Genomic DNA, 21,277 nt, shown 5'->3' with positions numbered 1-21,277 from the left:
TAACAGCATCATCCACAGACCTGTTTGCTCAGTAAGCAAACTGAAGGGGGTCTAGTAGGGGGTCCAGTGATGTCCTTCAGGTAGGCCAAAACCAGTCTTTCAAATGACTTCTTGACCACAGATGTTAGGGCGACAGGTCTGTAGTCATTAAGTCCTGTGATTTGGGGGTTTATGGGGTCCGGAATGATGGTGGAGCATTTAAAGCAGAAGGGAACTTTACACTGCTCCAGTGATCTATCGAAGATCTGTGTGAAGATGGGGGCCAGTTAGTCAGCGCAGACATTCAGACAGGCAGGTGAAACACCGTCTGGGCCTGAAGCTTTCCTAGCCTTTTGTTTCCGTAAGCCCCGGCACACATCCTCCTCACAGACCATAAGCACAATTTGAGTAGCAGGAAGAGGGTTCCAGGAGGTGTTGGTGTGTGTGTGTGAAGTGAAGATCAGAGCGGGGGAGGGGGTGTGAGACTGGGATTTTCAAATCTGCGGTAAAACACATTCAGTTCGTCAGCCATTTGTTGATTCTCTATAGAGCGAGGGGGAGGTGACTTATACTTGGTAATGCTTTTCAGGCCTTTCCACATAGATGCAGGATCGTTGGCTGAAAAATGGTTTTGCAGCTTTTCAGAGTAGCTATGAGATAACAAGATGGCACCTTGGATGGCTACTTTGGTGTGGAGCTCTCTAGCATTTTTGTTACTTTTGTGTGTTTGTCATGTTTTTGTCACTCTTTCCCGATCAGTTTTACCAGGGATGAAATGATGAAAATATTTAGCAGAGCATACCTGATCATTTTTTGCCAGTGTTTGATTATTCGGACGTTTTATTAGACATCTTAGTTGGAGGCACAGCGGTGTTCTACAAGTGCTCCAAGAGACGCAAGCGAGGAAAGCGCGCCAGCGCGCTTGTGAAGCTTCGTCAACGTGGCTTTAGGACTCCGCTGCCAAGTATTCATCTGGGGAATGTCCACTCTTTTGCCAACAAAACGGACAAACTGCTTCGGCTCACTCAAACAAATAAGGACTTTTCTAACTCCACTGCTCTATGTTTCACAGAAACCTGGCTGAATTAAGCCATCCCGGACAGCGCGTTACATCTGGCGGGCTTCCGGCTGTTCAGAGCGGATCACGTTGTGGAATCATCGGGGACAATGAGAGGCGGTGGAACATGCTTTTACATCAACGAATGTAACAGCATTGAAGAAGATGTGCTGTCCTAATTTAGAAGCGCTCTTCATCAACTGTAAGCCTTTCTACTCACCGCGGGAGTTTTCCTCGTTTATTCTGGTGAGTGTGTACATCCTGCCACAAGCATGCGTGAACGCAGCACTGCAACAGCTGGCTGATCACATCACAGACACGGAGCAACTAGACCCGGACTCTCTTATCATTATTCTGGGAGATTTTAATAAAGCTAACCTCACCTGTGAACTGCCAAAATACAAACAACACATCACATGCCCCACCAGAGAAAGAAATATACTGGACCACTACTACACCACTGTAAAGGATGCATATCGCTCTGTCCCACGTGCAGCTTTAGGACTCTCTGATCATTGTCTGGTTCATCTTCTCCCGACCTACAAGTAGAAACTAAAATCAGCCAAGCATGTAGTACTGTAAAGAGATGGACTAATGAAGCAGAGCTGGAACTACAAGCCTGCTTTGACTGCACTGATTGGAGTGTTTTTGAAGCTGCAGCCACAGACCTGGACGAGTTCACAGATACTGTGACATCATATATCAGTTTCTGTGAGGATATGTGCATCCCTACTAGGATATTTTTATCATTCAATAACGATAACCCATGATTTACAGGAAAACTCAGACAGCTTTGTCATGCCAGAGAGTACGCTTACGGAAGTGGGGATAAAATCTTGTACAACCAGGCCAGAAACACACTGACTAAGGAATTTGTTGATGTGAATGCATTTGTATATGATGTCATAGTAGCAGTCTGTCCATTCATGTTCATGAATGTGTTCTATCAAACAACTCCATTAATTATTTGCATTAACAGGGCTTTTATTCAAGGGTTTGCCTATACCATAGATATTATACCCTATGGTGCCGTGTGTACTTATGAACCAAAAAGTATGTAGCCTATTTATTTGAGCCTGACTGTAAATATTACATATTTGTCTTTAATCACTAATATGGTATGATTATGCAATTTATTAAGGTTCTCTTTTTTATTTACATTTTTGGGCACCTTCTATGTCCTACCAGAGACAGTTTAGCAGAGAGGGACTACTAGTATTGAAATGAATGGGAGAAATTGGAATGCTTGATGGATGTAGAAAAGGAAGTCCTGCATTACAGGTAAAAGAGCCAATCACTTTTTAGATACAGACATGACCTGTCGGTCAACTCGTATACACATTAGCTGAACCAGCCTGGAAAAAAAGTTTTTCTAGCATGATATGAGCTAAAGAAGCACAATTTATGATCCAGTTGTTGTCAGATTTTACTGCTGATTTGAAATATGTTCATTGATCACAATCTTGACCAACCGTTTTTGGAAATTTTAGTCTTTCCACATATAAGTAGATAGGAACTGTACTGTTATAGAGCTTGTTTACACTGAAAATAACTATCCAGCCTGCCAGGAAGTGTTCCAAAGATGGCCGCCAAATGGACTGACTTGCCATGAAAGGGACTTTGGTCTTATTATATATTATTATTATTATTATTATTATTATTATTATTATTTTATTTTATTTTATTTTATTTTATTTATTTATTTTGTGTGAGTTTGAATCTAGGCTCAATTCATTCTAAAATATTGGATAAACCCAGTGTCACTGCTGACACAGACCAGATTTTCTGTTTATTATTCTAGTTATCAGGCTGCATGCACAGTGCTTGTTGCGGTTTTCTGAAGGTAGAGAAATCCAGTTGTATCTATGTAGTCTGTTTACATAAAAATGCTCTACTTTTTTTCTCTCTGCTTTTCTAATTAACTTTGTATCTTGGTTTTGCAGCATTTCTGATCTTACTGTCTCACTAGAATTAGGCTGTACATTTGTATTGTAGTACGCTTCATTTGTTAGCGTGAATGTGTAGTAAGCGTCACATGCAAAACTCACTCCATTACACTAGATGGCGACATTGATTGTTTTGTCAGGTCAAGTGAATCACGCAAACGTTATTTTTTTCCCCAGCAGTTTCTATACCTCAGTGGTCTTCCAGGGGGCGTTAAACGGCTCAGAAAAACCTCAGGACATTTGTTTTGTCTCAGTGGAGAAATTTGCTAACGAAAAGGTATAATCGTTTATTGTGAAATTCAAGGATTGGTATTTGATATACAAATTTAAATCCGCCCTTGCAATCTCTATAAATGATTTTAAAAATGGCCTAGCTAGTAAACACAAACGACTTTGACTGGTCCTTCCTCATCAGCGCTGAGAAATTTTCCCGGTCCCATGTGACCAGTCCTATGTAGCTCCTCATCAGCGTACTCCTCATCATACTGGAGAAACGATAAACGCCACTGAATTCAAAACACTCTTCGAAAATTTAAAATAGGAAAAATATTATTTAGACCCAGGCCACTAAGTCTTGCCCTTTTTGTGACCACGTTCAATGGGCCGATTGCCATTCTACTCGCTTATTCTAAAGCACGCCCATTTATTTTTATAACTCCACCCCTTACAGTTAGACGGGGCAGGGCTTGATCTGTCCCGAACAGAAAACACACTAGGGTAACCTTACTGAAAGTCCATTGAAGATTGTCTCCTACATAATTTATTAATCCTGAATTACTCAAAGATATCTCCTACAATGGAAGACGGTAGAGAAACTGCTGCGATGAGGGAGCAGGAACGGAAGGATCGACAAAAAGGTTGGCTACTATTTCGTTATTATTATTTTGTAAATCACGTGTTTGCACTGTAGTGTGAGAATTTGATAGATCCTATATGTTCAGATATTTATATAATAAATAAACCTTACTACACATATTACATTTCCAACGTTTCTATGCAAATATAGCGTTAAAAAGGTTAAAGTAAACATTGCCGGCCTGACTGTGCTGCCTTGTTCTTCTACGGCCAGTTATTGATGATACCGCGACATGGGTGTGTCTTCATGCCCTCTGTGCCAAACTGGGCAACAACAGGTGCCCATACCCCAACAACTACAGGACTATATAGTCGAGCATGTGTTCTGTCAATGTTTTATTGTTCTTTTTTTGGTAGGCTGTGCTTTGCATAACCAAATCATAGTAAAGTATCGTGTAGTACACTATATGCAGTCAGGGTCGGAAATGAATGGGGCAAAAAGGCCACTGAAAGTGACAAAAATGCCCCGCAAATTTAAAATGTATAAGCAAAACATGCCCACATTATGAATTCCCTTTAACATCTGGTATCTTTTCTAATAATATATTCCAATCCTAAAACATAGGCTACTATTACAAAATATTATTTGCGTTATTAAACGCACGAAGCGAGCAGCAGTGACACCGGCAAAAGCGGTAATGATTCTGAATGTGTCGGAAAAACCAGCAAGATTTATAGAGAGAATTGCACATTAGGGTTGTGCCGACAGACGATGGTCAGAGTGATCGTCAATAGCTGATGCCTTTGACGATGTCAAGACGATAATTGGCTGGTTTTCCCATGTAGGCCTATTAAATAATTATTATTATTAGGCTATAATTATTATCAAATTAATATTACAAATAATTTGCCCGTAGACACACAGACACGCACTTGAAGAAACACACTTTATTATATTATTAAGAACAGATGACAGAAAAGCCGTCTATGTGCATGTATGACACGCTGTTTGTACGGAGGCCTGCGTGCAGTCTCGTGGAACACGCGCATGTAAAAGGTTCTCACTCTTTCTATGTTTCTGTCTTCTGAATTTTTTGTTTAGTTTTTGTTGCAAGAACAGTATCATCTATGAGTGCTGCATCTTAGACATCTCAGCTCAGGAGGTGCTTTGAGTTCAGTTCGCTTTATTTCCACAGAGCAGTTCATTGGGACCACAACTCTGCAGCCTATACATCTGTGATTAAAACATAAAATAATACAAAAACACGTTCACCTCGAACCATGATTTATATTTCAGTGATTATTATCATCATTATAATTATTACATTTATAGTTGTTTTTATTTCTTCATTTGTGTAAGTAATTTTCACCCTGCATGTTTAGGTGCATACTTGCCTGATGGTAAATGGAAAGGTGTGTGTATATATATATATATATATATATATATATATATATATATATATATATATATATATATATATATATATATATATATATATATATATATATATTCATTTATCACTTCATTTTTTTATTTGCTTTATCGTTTCGTTTGGAGTGCAATTTGAATATAGAAATGTATTTGATTTAAGTTTTTCATTTTCTAAATAAATTAATTTAATTTTCAATGCAAAATCACTAAAGCAAGAATATTACAACCCAGGGGTTGCTGATGTAATTGGATATTGCGATATATATATATATATATATTGTGAAGGAGGGAACAAAACAAATTTATTCACACACATGATTTAACCGACCAGTAGAGAATGCACAGATGAAGTAGGTTCTTTGCCAGAGAGATGTTGACAACTGTTGTAAAGCTGAACACACATTTTAATTGCACGTATTTTTTTCCAGTTTCATTTGAATTTTTAGTTAAAATAAATAAAAAATAAAGTCAAAGTTTGAAATCAATGTGTCTTTATTGTGTAGGCTTAACCCTAACCCTGCTTCACGAAAATTACCCCATAGTCCCACCAGCGGTAATACCTGTGTTCATCGTTTTTCTGTGTAGTTTTTTCTGCGACCAACCAACCAATCAAAACTTGGTTGACCAAGTCTCTTCTCATCCACTAACGTTTGGTCGAATATCAGGGAGGCAGCCCTAGTGTGATTTAAAAAAGAAATGTTTTAATGCCCTCATAAAGGTACATTAATGAGGTTAAAAAAAAATGCCCCTAAGATCTGGGGGCCAAATATTACACCATAATAAATGTTTTCCCCCGATTATATTATAGTAGTAGTATACAGTATTTATACAGTAGATGGCCTATATTTTGTTTAACAGTACACATTTACAGTATAGCTGACTAGTAATACATCTGGATTGCCTATAACAGAATTATCGAGAATTCTGAATTATCCAGAATCTTTACTCTAAGCAGGGTTCCCACAGTCATGGAAAACCTGGAAATATCAGGGAATTTTAAAATTGTGATTTCTAGGCCTGGAAAAGTAATGGAAATTGATAACATCTTATAAATCATGGATAAGGCATGGACATTTCTGTAGTGAATATAAATTAGTCTAGTTTTCCTCTGCCTAAAAATATCTCAGCTATATTTTGCTCTTGTGCAGACTTCTTATTTGTGAGTGGGTTAAACTTTTGAAACGGTACACAGATCGGTCTGAATTGTGTAATCCTAAACGACTGGAAAGTTCATCAAATTTATTTGATCAAAAAAAAGTTGGGGACCTTGCAACACTGAAACACTATGTGGTAACATTTAGTCTTCTATGAGTTTGTGGAATCAATCTGTCGGAGTATAACAAATATAATCTAACCTATACAGTACAAAAACAAAGATGCAGCAATTAATCAGATTCTCATTAAATCCTGTCAAAATGAGTGCAGGTTAAGATTATTCACAGCATGTGGGTGATAGTCAGAGATTCTGTGTTAATTCAAAGATTGCAGGGTCAATCTGAGGTAGGGATAATCTAATCATTCCACAATTACTGTGATCACAGTCCTGTCCAATAATTAAATCCATAGCATTCAATCTTGGGTTTCTTCCAAAAGACTGTCCCAGCAGTTAAATGTAATTTGCTCTGAGTATAGTGCATCTGCAAAAGAACAGGGTTTAACCCTAGTGTTTAACCCTTATTAAAGCAGATGGTCCTGTACACTAATGCTTCATATGGTCATAATGGACTGGGCTCAGCTTAGTCTTCCCTAACAGGCTACACTTTGCCTCTACATTTCTCTGCAGATCGATGGTGTTACACAATTGATGACACTCAATGTAGGTGAGATTTGTAAGCAAAGCAATGTTAGTTTTGTTCGTTAATTTCATTTTTAACTGTAGGGTAGCATCCATTTAAGTGTGACTTGATTTCATTAATGTGGGTAGAATGACTATTAACACATCTTCTTTTTGTTTTTAAGTGTCATTTTTATTTTATTTTATTTTTTATTTTTTTGCTGTTTAAATACTTTCTTCTATCCCAGATTAGCTTAATATTAATTGACAACTATGTACAAGTAAGCCATCTGTCGGCTGATTTCCCCGAAAATTGTTAACACTGTGACTCTATGGTGCTTTTGAAACATTGCTGTTTGTTTAAGCATCCCGACCAGCCGGACACAGCAACATTGGCCCACCCAATTGTGTGAGTTTGAGGGTGGGATCATATGTTTGTCCAACCAATAAACTGGGGGAGTTTCTGGGAAACATGTTAGAAAACAATCAGTACTTTTGTAATTTCGTTTGGTGACACCAGTGGCACAGAAATTACACACTTCAGCATTAATGTTGTTGTATGTTTTTAATGTTGGTATGCGCTGGTGAAGTTCCTTGATAAATACGCAATGCATACTATGCTTTAATGCATGCACTTCAGCTTGAAGCTATAAGATTGTGTTTTTTTGCATCTGTGTATTTATTTAGCCCATCAGTTTTTTGGGCGACATTAGGGTAATGTGCATTTTGTGTTTGATTCTACCTTCGTTATTGCATAGCAGTATATTGCAAGTTTATGCATATGCACATTTGTTTTGATTTTCAGCCTTGGAGAACACAGACAGTGACATTGGCTTGTGTGGATGGATACTGGTGCTGTTTTCCATTCTCCTCACATTGCTGACTCTGCCCCTCTCCATATGGATGTGCATTAAGGTACTCAGTGGAGGTCTTGTAATCAGTGTGATGTCATAAGTCATGTGGTCATGCTGATCATTCCTGTATCAGTCCATCGAATGCATGGCACTCTATCACACTTATTCAATCACACCAGATAGGGCTGTTTCTCATTGGTAGTAAAAACCTTTATTGTCTCTTTATCTTGGTTCTTTTGGAGATAATATAAGCATGATAAAGGTTGCCATGCAACTTCTAAACGATTTAACAGAGATGCTTTTACCTTTCTGTTTATAGTTTTATAATGTAGCTCTCTTTGTGTGATAAAAATCTTATTGTTCCCACAGATAGTAAAGGAATATGAACGGGCAATTATCTTTCGTTTAGGACGCATTTTGCAAGGAGGAGCCAAAGGACCAGGTAAATGAAAATCTCAGTATTATCACACATTTGGATCCTTTGATCATTGTGATTAAATCAGTGCTGTTGGTTGAAGCATCTTGTCTGTTAATGATCATTCTACACCACTGGTGTATGTAATCCGTGATTGTGCATGTTTTGTTGTTGGGTGTGTGTGTGTGTGTGTGGTTAAATGTGATCCTTTTTGCTTGTTTGCATTTGTGCTGTGGCCGTCCACCACAAAGCCTGTTTGTCACAAGGAGAAAAAAGACCAACAGCTTGTGCTAAAGCAAAACAGAAGTGATCTGTTCTGCATTTCCGATGACCTGAATAAGCCAGGTTTTTTATGCATGCTAATGAACTTTTGGACAGTACATGCACACAAACACACATTAAAGCAATTTACTTCGCTCAGTCATGTGCAAACTTCATACAAGAATCGATGGTATTCAGGAAATAGGCTTATTTCTCAGGAAGCACACACAGTATGCTGCTGAGACATCTGCGAAAGAGTGTATCATTTGGAAAGCATTGCATTCTGTTTTAAGCATCATATCATATGATAGTTTTCGAACATCCAGTAAACATCTTAAAAAGGAGCCGATTCATATAGGCTACATTCACATAGTCAGTGTTTGTGATTGACAACCATATTTACTAATAGGAGTGATTCATAAATTGTCCTGTACATACATACAACTGCAAACAGGTGTGATTCATAACCGGATAGACATAACCAAAGTCAATCCTCCTCTCTAATTGCAGTAGGCTGTCAATGTAAAAGCCCAAACATACTCTACGTAAGTACGTGAACGCAGATGCATCTTGTTACGCAATCTCGATTTCATGCGTCGCTGCATTGTGAAATGTGTCAGAGTGCAATTCATAACGTAATGCAAGTACGCGCTATATTCTCAGCGTTGCCGCAAGGGGTGCTACAGTGGATTTTCTTTTTTCAATCAACAACTGTCATGGCAGAGCAGCAATTTGAGGAGAGTCTTGCCGAACATGTTAGATTATACATACATATTTTTCTGTTGTCTTTTCAGCAAATACAAAATCACATACTCCTCAACAGTCGACATGTTGACTCCACCACACCCATTATCGTGGCGCCTAAAAACTCTTTCGACCCTTGTGGTCTGATGTTTGTAACCGCCAGAGCAACGCAAAAGCACACGTAATGTACTGTATGTACAATGGTACCACGCGTTGGCCATGCATTAGTGAAGCGCTCGCGTCTGCGTTTGCATACTTGCGTGAAGTATGTTTGTGCTCTAAAGATTACGATTTTAAGTACTACCGATACTAACTCAAACAATCAAGTTCAGAACTGAGATTGTGGGAAATACCCATAAACCCTTGCACTTGAATAATTTAAGCATGTTTGTTTGGTCAAAAGGAACATATTGGGGCATTTAATTGTTATTAAGAATTCATAGAGGTTTTAGCTCTTTTTAGTGTTATTGATGTTGTTTTACTGTAGTTGTTTTCGTGCAGAGTCACCATTAGTGTGATTAGTGTTCCCTTTGGCGAAGTGGGATCCAGTTCAATCCATGTAATTTTACCGTACGCACGTAAATGTGCATAGCTGAAGTGCAGCTGTATCTGGACTTCTTAGGGGAATCAAGTTTAATGACTGACCTCAGTCATTATTTTCTTTTGTGCCAATTATTTTAAATGAAGTAGAAACAATAATATACTGTAAATGTTAATTTGAAACAACAAACTATTAGTTGTTAAGTCTTATTCTTGTCACATACCTTATAAATAAATAAAGTTGAATGAACTGATACATTTGTTTATATCTAACAAAGGTTTTCTAGTTATGCTGACATAAAATTACCATAAATTGAATTTACCTAAAGCTTGATGTAAAAATGCTACATATACATTTTAAGTAAATTCAACATATCATTTTAGTGCAGTATGTTTGAGAACCACTGTTCTAAATAATAAACACTGCAAAAACCAAAAACAAAAAAAATCTGCTTAATGCCATCTGATATCTGTCAGTGAACATTTTAGCAACGTTTTGCAGATGGGCAAACACTCAAAAATATAACCTGCCAATTGAAAAAGCTCATATATAATAGATGTCTTGGTGACATAAGTGTGCTCTCTAGGCCTGCTACAATAGTCAAGTATATAAACCTCAGTCTAACTAGCTCTGTTAATATCATACAGGTCTGCTCAAGTGCACATAAAAATCTTGCATAACCAAGTCTTTTTATTTAGATAGTAATAGCTATATAAAAAGGTTTTAGTGTCAAGCAGATCACGTTATGTACATCTCTAACATGTTTTGTGAGTCAAAGTCATCTGACCAAATGTTTGTTAACCATTCATTTAGTTTGTGGCAAAGTTGCCATGGTGTGGCGTGTTCTATTGTCTGAAATGTATGATGAGCAATCCTGGAACAGGTAACACACAGTTCTGTGGTCACTACGGTGATAATGTGATTATCATGGATATGCATCTTGATGACAGGATATACAGTATCTCCACGTATGGCATCTTTAAATAGAAATTGTTTTAATTACTTCATGGAGAAATGTGCAGCTCTGCCTATATTGGTGTCTCTTGTGTGTATTTGGCCATGCTGTGTTTTGGAATATAAGCCCGCAGGGCTCTCCCTCCAGGAATGAACTTGTGAAGATTGTGTCTATTATTAGTTTGTCCACTTTTCTTTCTGATACCTTGAAAGCCAACTGAGGGCTTTCACTCAGAGCTTTCTTTATCAAACATATTCAGAAGGTTCCTGTGACCAACTTGAAATATCAGGGAATTTTAAAATTGTGATTTCTTGCCTTGAAAAATCACAGAAATAATCAAAATCCAAAAATGTAATGGAAAATGAATGCATTTTAAGATTCCTTATCCATTAATCACAAATGACTAGAAAAATAATTCATAGGTCAAAAGTTTTGGAAACCCCGTTTTTAGGATTATGTGTTTCTATTTTTTTTATTTAAGTTAAAATGTAGTTCTTGGTTGCTAGATATCCTTTATACTACAGCTTAGGCTTGGAAGTTATGGCTTGGTTCTTGGTTTCTAAAACATGGCCTCTGAGGGCACTGAGGGGTCTGTAAACAATTTGAAGTGGGCCCCTCCTCCTCAACCGTATTTAGGGGTGGAATGTGAGTGGAATTTTCCACAGTAGAGTATACAAACCTCTGAGTAGACTTACAAGCCCTGTCCGCTCTTTGGAAAACCTCCCAGTTTTGCTTGGAAACTACAGGAATGATAAATGCCACACTAACTGAATGGCCTGCTCACACACACAGACCTGCTTGACTTACTCGTCACATATTGCCAAATTCTTTTTATTGTCCCTGTTGTATTTTGATCCTTTCCTCAAGACCTTTTTTTTTCTTTTGTTTCTTTTTTTTTTTTTCTTTTTTGCTATGTCCTGGTTTTAATATTTAAAAGATGTCAGAGTAACCACAGATGTAGTTCATCACATTGACTATGGACATGTTCCACTAATGTTTGACAACCAGAAAGTGTCATCTTAATTTTAAACATTTCATCTGTTGTTTTATCGTTTTATCATCAATGTACTGTTAAGAATCAAAGCAGATGTCAGCTTGGTCATTCATTATTTTTGTGAATGCAGTCAGCTGAGTCCAGTTGGCAGTGAGATAGGAATTTGGTCAGCTGCCAGATGTGATCCACTCAATGTAACTCTGAGTTACTGATTTTAATGATGACACAGCTCACGCTCTTGAGTGTCTGCTGCTATTGTTTTTATGTGTCTTTAATGTCTTGTTGGGTATGTCATCTCGCCACAGGTCTGTTCTTCATCTTGCCCTGTACAGACAGCTTCATTAATGTGGACATGCGTACCATCACCTTTGATATCCCCCCTCAGGAGGTGCGATTTCACACACAGATGCATACACATTTTAATCCTAAACTTCATTCACTGACTTGTGAACACATAAGACATAAATAAGCCAATATCCATCCATATATCCGTAGCTAATGTAAAGGGTAAGCCAAAGTTAACAGTAGGTTAACTTTGCTAAGAGTGTAAACACTGTTGCTCTTTAAGGAAAGGAGAGACTAGTCGAAATTAATTTTGTGGTAATCAACATTATGCCTCAAATGATGTAGATTAAGCTTAAAGCTTAAGTATGTAATGTCTGCACCACCAAACAGAATTTTAAAAACTTTTTTTCAAAATAGCTTTCTGAAGATGCCCCCCATCAGCCATTGGTCAAACAATGAGATAGTCCCTGGGTCGCTAAAACAAAACAGAGCAATTTTCATAGCGCCACAGAAACGAAGAGCTTACAGTTTTCAAGAAAATTAACCTATGAATGGCTTACTAATATTTGTCTCTGCATATTAAGCTGGGATAGGAGAAAATATTTTAACACAGAAAAAGTTACATACTTCAGCTTTAACTTGTATTGAACCCGGAATATTCCTTTAAATACGTTCTCCTATTCCAGTTTACTATGTAGAGACATTGGTATGTTGACTCCTCTGAAAAGTGAAAATCAAACTGGGTAAACAGTTGTATTCTGATCAGTGGAAGACATGGGAAGTGTTTGGGAAAACTGTTTGAAAATAGTAATTATTTTTGCAATTCTGTTTGGTGGCACTGAAATTTCACACTTCACATCAAGAGACTCGTCATCTAGTTTTAAGCATTCCTTGGTTTGTTGCCTACGCAATATCACTATTTGGAGTTATTTGATGAAATACCGTATGTGTATGTCTGTGTGCATTCATTCTCATAGGTCCTGACAAAGGACTCTGTGACAGTGAGTGTAGATGGTGTGGTCTATTACCGTGTGCAGAATGCCACACTGGCAGTCGCCAACATCACCAATGCAGATGCAGCCACACGCCTGTTGGCACAGACCACCCTGAGGAATGTGCTGGGTACAAAGAACCTGGCAGAAATCCTGTCTGACCGGGAGGAAATCGCCCACAGTATGCAGGTAACACACTAAAACCCAAAGTATATTTCAGTCAGACGTGAACTCTGAGCGTCGTGCAGGACGTGTGGCGCAAATCTCATCATCGGCAGAGTGCTTGAGCACTGAACATGCGTAGCCCGATTTTTCTAACTGCACGTCTTTGAACGTGCAGAATGCGCATGCACTTGTTATTATTTGCACGAATTAGTGGGTAATACTCACATTTGAGCCATTGCTGTCAAGAAGAAACGCTAGAAGAAGATGTAATCACCGGTAAATAACAGGAGACAAAGGTAAAAACAACAACAGTGGATTTGCATATCAAGAACAAGTGTGTGTGAGGAGCTCAGGAGATACCTGCATTTGTATAACTCGAGTCTTAAGGACTATAAAGACATCTTTATGGGTCTTAAACTCCTGAAGAGAAATAGTCAGTTGTCTAATAGCAGTTGTAGCGAGCATGCGGCAACCGCCTGGGTATGCTCGCACCGTCAAATGGAGTATACTTTGACAGGCTCGCGTTCGAATGTACGCAGGCTGCGTATTTCTTGAATTTCAGTATATTAAAAATTTGCTAGATAGTTGAGTTAAAAACAATTTAAAGGGATAGCTCACCAAAAAATTTTTATTCTATCATAATTTTCTCATTTCATCATCATGTTGTTCGAAATCTGTATGACTTTCCTATGCAGAACACAAAAGCAGATGTTTGAATGAAAATACCAGGCAATCTTCAAAGCTTAAAAAGACCCAAAAGTATTATAAAAGTAGTCCATGCAACTCAAATGCCATATCCCGAGTTGTCTGAAGGCATACGAAAGGTTTTGGTTAAAAACAACCTAAAATGTAAATAATTTTTCAGTGAAAAACTTGACATTTGTAGCTCGTTGACAATTGGAGCGCTAAACAAGTTCTTGCATGATAAAATGACTTTTGGTGTTTTTTTGTTTTTTTTTAACCCAAAAAGTTTCTGTTTATTTCAAACAAGCAAAACATTTTTTAAAATAGATCAAATTTAAATTTGATTTTGAATCCCAAATCTTCAGTGTGGTCCAAACTTTTGCACCTACAGTTTTTGATACAGTACCTAACAGAGGTTTTTCTTTCTGTTACCACACACGCTCTTCCATACACTCAATATCATGTGTTTCTGGAGCTAATGTGTCCTTGTCAGACTAAATGCAATACTCCCATGATTAGAGCCTGATTTCTTATCTGGCTGGTTTGGGGTAGATCTGATTCAAGCAAACATTGCATAACATCAGGCCTTGCAGTCACTATTCCTCAGTTGGGTTGCTGAAATATCCAGCCTGACTGCATTGTTATCACCTTCCTCAGAGGCCCAAACCCGTCGTTCGCTCTCTCTGACATCCTATAATAAAACTAGGGAATATTTTCTTCATGGCAGGCACGCTTGGCGCAGTGCTCCCATTCTGAGAAGTGCAAGAATTTAATCTCTGATGGGGAAGTGTTTAACTGAGACTTGACTCTTTGGTTTTTCACAGTCCTCGCTGGATGACGCCACAGATGACTGGGGTATTAAAGTGGAGCGTGTGGAGATTAAGGACGTCAAACTGCCCCTGCAGCTCCAAAGGGCCATGGCGGCTGAAGCTGAAGCCACCAGAGAGGCCAGAGCCAAGGTACTGTATTTAAAAAAAAAAAAAAAAAAAATCAGAAAGAAAGCATTGCACACACTGAGGTAGACACATATTAAAAGGAACATAATAACAATAATAACAGATGTAATTTATATAGAAGTCTTAAAGGTCAAGTACAAAGAACAGCCTGTTTAATGGTGGAAAATGGTCATGGTAAACTTCAAATACAATTGACCCTTCGCAAAGCCTCGACTTAAAAGCGTTTCTGACCAATCCTGTCTTAGCAACTGTTGCCGACTGCCATTTCTCTGACAAGCACTTGCTTTTTACCTACAAGTGCCAATGGGAGTAATGTGTGTTTGAGTAGTTTTAAGTAGAATACAATAATAATAATCCAAAAGATGAAAAAAACGTTGTTGTAATTGTGACTAGAAACGTGACGTGCTTTTTACCAAAAACGTCAGATAAATATGCATTACAATGTCACTCTTCATTCCAGCCCACGTAAGAATATTATCATCAATTCCATTTATGAGAATATTTAGCCAAAAACTGCACCATGGCAAATCTCCCATTCATTCCTATGGGAAGATCGAGTGACTGTTACCAAGGAGGGCGGAGCTTAGCAAAGTGTCAATTGTTTTTGATGCACAGAACCTTGAAAATTGGACTTAAGGGTAAAAAAATAAAATTCTTAAAGTGTAGGATATGTGTCATTTTATAAGTGCAAATGAATGGGGGGAAACCTAACACTGAATGTGTTGAACATCTGTTCCTCATTATCCACATATACACACATTGGAAAATCATTATGTTGACAATTTCAGTGAAATAACAAGATTTTGCATGGGCAGACACATATATTAATCACACCCAGTGTGTATGGTGTGAAAGTATGTGATTGCATGGGAGCTAAATGCTAATGTTCACTATTCTGTGCCAAGGCTACTACAAAACTCTCAGTCTAAATTAATAAACAATGGAAGCTGGAAGTTGATCACTCCTTTTCCTATTTCTCTGTGTGTTTCCCACTAATTTATCTGGTGATTTATGTGAGAGACTGTATTTTGACATTTCCATCTATAGGCTCGTTAACCTCCTGTGTATAATATAAGTTGGCCCCCTAAAAATGTGCACATGCTCTCAGAAGAACATGGGAAAGGAAGTGTATTGAGTTTATTTTTGGTGCACGAGTGCTCTTCAGTGCTCAGTCTAGATAAAACAAGTATCTTTTCATCAAACAAATGTCCCTGCCTACATGAACCACACATTGAGAGGTGGGAAACCTCTGTCCTAGTTAGGAAAGTGTAAACCGTACCTCTCTGAATGGCAGCCCACAAAAAAAGTGTCAGTTAATTAAGTGGTTCTCAAGTGGTTTTGTTTCAGAACTCAGATTTTCCATTCAATGTCATTTAGTGACCCAGATATTACACAGGAGGAAAACTTAGTCCATAAGTTGTGGAGGTCCAGACTTTAAAACCCTTTATGTACTCTCCCTTATATTTACAGTGCAATGCCTGATAATAGGTCAGTGTAGCTCATCCTTCTAAAAATTATATAATAATAAATTATAGTATTGGTTATGAAAAATAGTTGCCTAAACACATTTTGAAACTTTATCTACAACTGCCGGAGTTGTAATAAATAGTCTAATAGATTCTGCTTAATACATTATTAAATATATATACAGTATATATACTCGCGGAAAACAAGACTTTAGTCACACAGCGAAAATATTGTGTCGCAGACGAGGAGCATATTTAACGCGTATCAAGCACAGAAAGTGAGATTAAGTAATTAAATTTGAATACATTTTGAATGGAGGTAGATCCATGGCATTGTTCTTTCACTGCTTTCCGCGACCCAACCAAACAGACCTACGACCCACTTTTGGGTCGCGATCCACCAGTTGAGAAACACTGCGCTAAATGACTACTTAATACAATGTACTCTGCATGGACATTTGCACTTTAACAAACTTGGGTTAATGATAAACTTCTGCCAGATACTGAATTGGCTCTGTAAATGTGCAAAATGATTGACTGGCAGAGAGTGCTTTGAAGTAAAGTTTCTGACTGGTTTCGAGGAGTTGGAATTTTTGTGCGGTATACCAATGCTCCTCAGGTAAATTACCCTGATACATACATGATTTCACACTACTCATTACTCAACTTTTTTTTTTCCTCACTGTCTGCTCTGCTCTTTGTAGGTGATAGCCGCAGAGGGAGAGATGAATGCGTCACGGGCACTGAAGGAGGCGTCTCTGGTGATCGCAGAGTCCCCCTCTGCTTTGCAGCTACGCTACCTCCAGACCCTCAACACCATCGCAGCAGAGAAGAACTCCACTATCATTTTCCCTCTGCCCATAGACATGATGCAGTCCTTTTTGAAGCGCTAAGCTGGGGGGGGGCTATAGAATACAGGCACCTACACACATGAACATACATATAAAGATGCATCCATGCAGAAGTGAACAGGCCGACATTAAATAACATGCAAAATGTGCATATAATGAACATATGTTGCATACACATTATAAACATTCACAGCTGTTGTTTGGCATATGATCTGTAGATGTTCCTGGTAAAGATCCAGTATTTACTATTAGCCATATTACTAAGTAACAGATTTTGATTGGACGTACAGATTTTGATGTCAAAAACAAAAATATATTCTCCTTTTAAAAGCTGATAAGCCTATTTCTTTTGCTAACCTATATGGTTAGTTGCATTTTATTATTTGCATTAAGCATTGCATTTTCACTGCTGTTTTTATCCGTATCAGGACCCGCAACCCATTTTGGGGTGATGTGGAGTTCAAAGAGATGCATTGTTTTGCTTTAAACTTCTTTTGTCAATGTTTTAATGCATAAAATTCTAAATAGTGAATAGGCTTTAATGAATTGTGTTTATAAGCCTACCATCTTCGGCTGTCATTGGGACAAAACATTGCGTCCAAAACAAACCAGTGCTGGATAATCTCATAGATATTAAAAATGAAGGTCTATTGTGATTAGACCTGTTGTGTAGCTGTAATTTGTTTTGTTTGTGTGCGTTTCAAGCATGTGTAACCTAATCTACTTGATTGCGAAATGGGTCATAAACCATCTAAAGGGATATTTGGATAGTATCAGATGTCAAGATATAGAATTGACAGCGATGCTTATTGTGCCTACCAATTTTTCTCACTTAGAACCTTTATTAATGCTGTCTGACAATGTGAAGCCTTAAGCCATATTCATTTAGATTACTGAATTAATATTTATAGGTTTACATGATGCTGGTTGTTTTATAAACCACAATGGATTAGAGGTCTAGTGTTTCTATATTAATTTCATATGACATCATATGCCAGTTTCATCACTTAAATTATTATTTTTAAGATCTTCTCTCATTTCAGATCACATGGTCTGCCAGACATTTCATACATGTAAAATAATATTTGTGTGTGCAATGGGAAAAGCAGTTCAGACTGAAAAGGTCAATGTTTGTGCTTTTAACTGTGACTATTTGCTGCTTTAAATATCAGAGGATGGAATTTATAGACTCTTTTCAGAACTCGAAGATGTAAATAACTTGGGTAAATGTAGTGCTGTCTAAAAGCTAATAAGGGTAAAGGGTATTATCCAGATATTTGTATCTATATCCCCTATTGGTCCAGTAAAATTATATACCAGTATAACAAAATTATATATTCTTTCATTTAACTGATATATGTTGAATATCACATTTGTTTTGGTTTTTTTTTTTTTTTGACTGTACATTGTAACATTGAATGTTGTTTGGCACTGCATTTTTATGCATATCATTTATATTTTTTGATGTGTGATTTGTCCAGTTCCCTTTAGTAGATCATAATATGTAATACTGCCCATTTCAAGACTTAAAAGTACATAAAATCTTTACCTTTAAACAAGTGTTGTTTCCCCCCCCCCCAGAATGTCATTCACAATGACTGATTAATGAAGAACACTCTGGAAACCATTGGAGTTGTGGTTCTTTATTGTACCAGTAGTAAAACAGATTTTTTTTTCCTGTCATTTTTTTAATCTACAGGTCAGAAGGATTTGCACAGGCAAAGCAGCAGTGTCTGTATTAACTCTTTAAATAAATGTCGAGTCTCCATTCCAGCAAACATCAAAAGCAACCTTTGCATGGTGTGGGGTCTGCATAGAGATGTACCAGTTCCACATATCATTAGGAACTTAACCTTCCCATCTGTTAACATCTATCTACTCTAGCCCCCATAGCTAGAAAATGGGTCAGTTTCAGTCTCAACACTGCATATGTAGACATAAGGCCTCCTAGGAAAATCATCACATACCTGACCAATATCAAGACATGTCCCTATTCCGCTCAGAAATTATTAAATGAATCGCCGCTCAACATAGGCAATCCTAAACCTTGCTATTTAAAATCTAAAATGAGACAAGAGGGCTGGCAGTTCTTACATTGAGACTGGAGGTAGTAATACATTCTTTGAAAGAGTCTTTCAGCGCCCTCTGTCTGTGGAGGCATGCCATTGCTTATTCCGTACTGTAGCAACTGTAGGCTGTTCAGAATGGAAGACTAGCTTACTGGTTTTTACAGAATACTGTGCTGTATACACTACACTGCTTAATAATTTTTAAGAATAATAGGTGAAAACAGTATATATGGTATTAATAGCATTTCAAACAGTAGTATGCTTCACTGTTGTCACATGACCTTATGCTTCATGATCAATTCTGCGAGTGGCATTATCATCAAATATTTTTTTTAAAGACAATTTTGTATAAAAATGTCTTTCGGCAGTCAGATCAAATAATGAGTCAAGAAAGAGAAAATTTTAGGTTGATATTACTTCTAGTTAATTCATAACACTAGAAAATGGAAGGTCATGTTGAGAGCATTTACGCATTATGGGATATAGTATTCAGTGCAGTGTGCCCTTTTGTATACTGCACATCTGGGTATTCCATGCATACTGAAAATTTGCATAATGTGCTCAGTATGCATACTATATGCTGCAGAAATAGCAAGAGAAGTATGGTAGTATGCCATTCTGAACAAAGTCAATAGCAAACTATAGAGTGTCGGATGAAATGGCTAAAAGGTGAAAAAAGACCCTATACCTACTGTCAGGGGCGTAGTTTCCAGGGGGGATGGGGGGAGGTAACCCAATAATCAAAACAAGCAAGTACAACCCCCCCAATATTTATACCATGATCAATGGAAACATGTAGATGATTCACGCTGCAACCCGCCCGCTAGTAAACCTCAATACTGGTCACATACATTTTTCATAAAAAAAATATTAAAAAAAGGCAAAAATGTTTCACGGATTTTAAGAAGACTATCCCTGTATATTACATGCACTTCAGCAAGACAGGGTGTACAGATAAAATATTAGTTATCTAGATGCTTTAAAAACACTAAATAAAACATTGCAGAGAGCATGCAGCCAGCACTTAAATACAAAAGTAACTCTGCAGAGAATTAATGGAGTTGCCTTAAGTTTGGTGACTGAAGTTCAGGGCAGTATTGTGGTTTTTGAACCCTTGAAAAAACCCTCATTAACATCAAATTGGTGTCTTAATTGTATAGAAGGGTAACTTTGATCAGCTTGCAGTAAGGCAGTGGGGCTTAAAGGTCAGGTGAAAGTTCACAGCTCAAGCTCAGCCATGGCACGCTCCAGGGGGTCAGTACTCCAGTAGTCATGGTCCCAGCCCAGGAACCAGCCTGTGAAAGTGGGTGGCTCAAAGCCCTGTTTGATCTTCACAATAGGTGTGCGCGGGTCACGGTTGGCCGGGTCAGTTTCAATGTATCGGACAGCTGGAGAAAGAGGAAAGGTATTGGAAGTTTGGTTCAGGATTCATAAAGTAGAGAACATTGTGTGTTTTGTTTAATTTTTTAAAAAAAATTGACCTCAAGAACTGGTTAAACTATTCTATGAAAACATCCATCCATCCATCCATCCATCCATCCATCTATCTATCAATCAATCTATGCCAGTCTTAAGTGCATTACTGCCACCTACTGTACTGTAGATATTGTACTGGACATGATTGTAGTGAACTGTATACTGTATGAACCAGAGACACTTTAGTTGAAGAGTATCCTTAGCAAAAAATAACAATAATATATCTACATATATTCTGTCTCCATATATGATATACAGTACATTTTCATATTTTTATAACTGCTCAATTAACCATGTACATTTCAAGAACTAATGCAAAAAGTTGTATTACTTCTTTTAATAACTTTTTAATTGTTAATTTGTTGCTTTCCCTTTCTCCTCAACTCCCATAAAATGTGTCTATCCATTTTATAAAATGATGACATGATCCACTCCTTTTTAAGTCGTTTCTTCATATTAGCCTGTGTATTATGGTCATATGTGTGTTTTAATGAGTCTCACCTGAAGCTATAGCCTCAGTCTTCTCCTCCTCGTGAGCATCATTACCGATCCAAACAAACACCTGGAGAACACAAATCATATTAAA

The 21,277-nt window shown here is 37.6% G+C and overlaps 2 protein-coding genes across 3 annotated transcripts in view; one reads left to right on the top strand and one right to left on the bottom strand.

Annotated features, from left to right (window-relative positions):
- Positions 1-3,673: 3,673 nt before the first annotated feature.
- LOC127431090 (stomatin-like) lies at positions 3,674-18,773 on the top strand. 2 transcript variants are annotated; one of them, XM_051681346.1, is made up of 8 exons: positions 3,674-3,839; positions 6,993-7,025; positions 7,789-7,898; positions 8,207-8,279; positions 12,053-12,135; positions 13,010-13,213; positions 14,698-14,832; positions 17,000-18,773. In XM_051681346.1, the coding sequence occupies exons 1-8, from the start codon at positions 3,779-3,781 to the stop codon at positions 17,186-17,188; spliced, it is 888 nt and encodes a 295-aa protein (XP_051537306.1). In that variant the 5' UTR covers positions 3,674-3,778; the 3' UTR covers positions 17,189-18,773. The 2 variants fall into 2 exon arrangements, with proteins under 2 accessions (XP_051537306.1, XP_051537307.1); XM_051681347.1 differs by lacking the exon at positions 6,993-7,025.
- Positions 18,519-21,277, bottom strand: part of LOC127431082 (gelsolin-like) — a 15,543-nt gene continuing 12,784 nt past the window's right edge. The window contains exons 15-16 of the mRNA XM_051681330.1: positions 21,193-21,253; positions 18,519-20,603 (exon numbers count right to left, since the gene is read on the bottom strand). Coding sequence (XP_051537290.1) covers positions 20,434-20,603; positions 21,193-21,253 — 231 coding nt within the window. The 3' untranslated portion in view covers positions 18,519-20,433. The remainder of the gene's footprint in view (positions 20,604-21,192; positions 21,254-21,277) is intronic.

This window comes from Myxocyprinus asiaticus, chromosome 40 (genome assembly GCF_019703515.2).
Source record: "Myxocyprinus asiaticus isolate MX2 ecotype Aquarium Trade chromosome 40, UBuf_Myxa_2, whole genome shotgun sequence".
Classification (NCBI taxonomy): Eukaryota; Metazoa; Chordata; class Actinopteri; order Cypriniformes; family Catostomidae; genus Myxocyprinus; species Myxocyprinus asiaticus.
The sequence above is the reverse complement of the archived record's forward strand: the minus strand, read 5'-3'. Positions and strand labels throughout refer to the sequence as shown.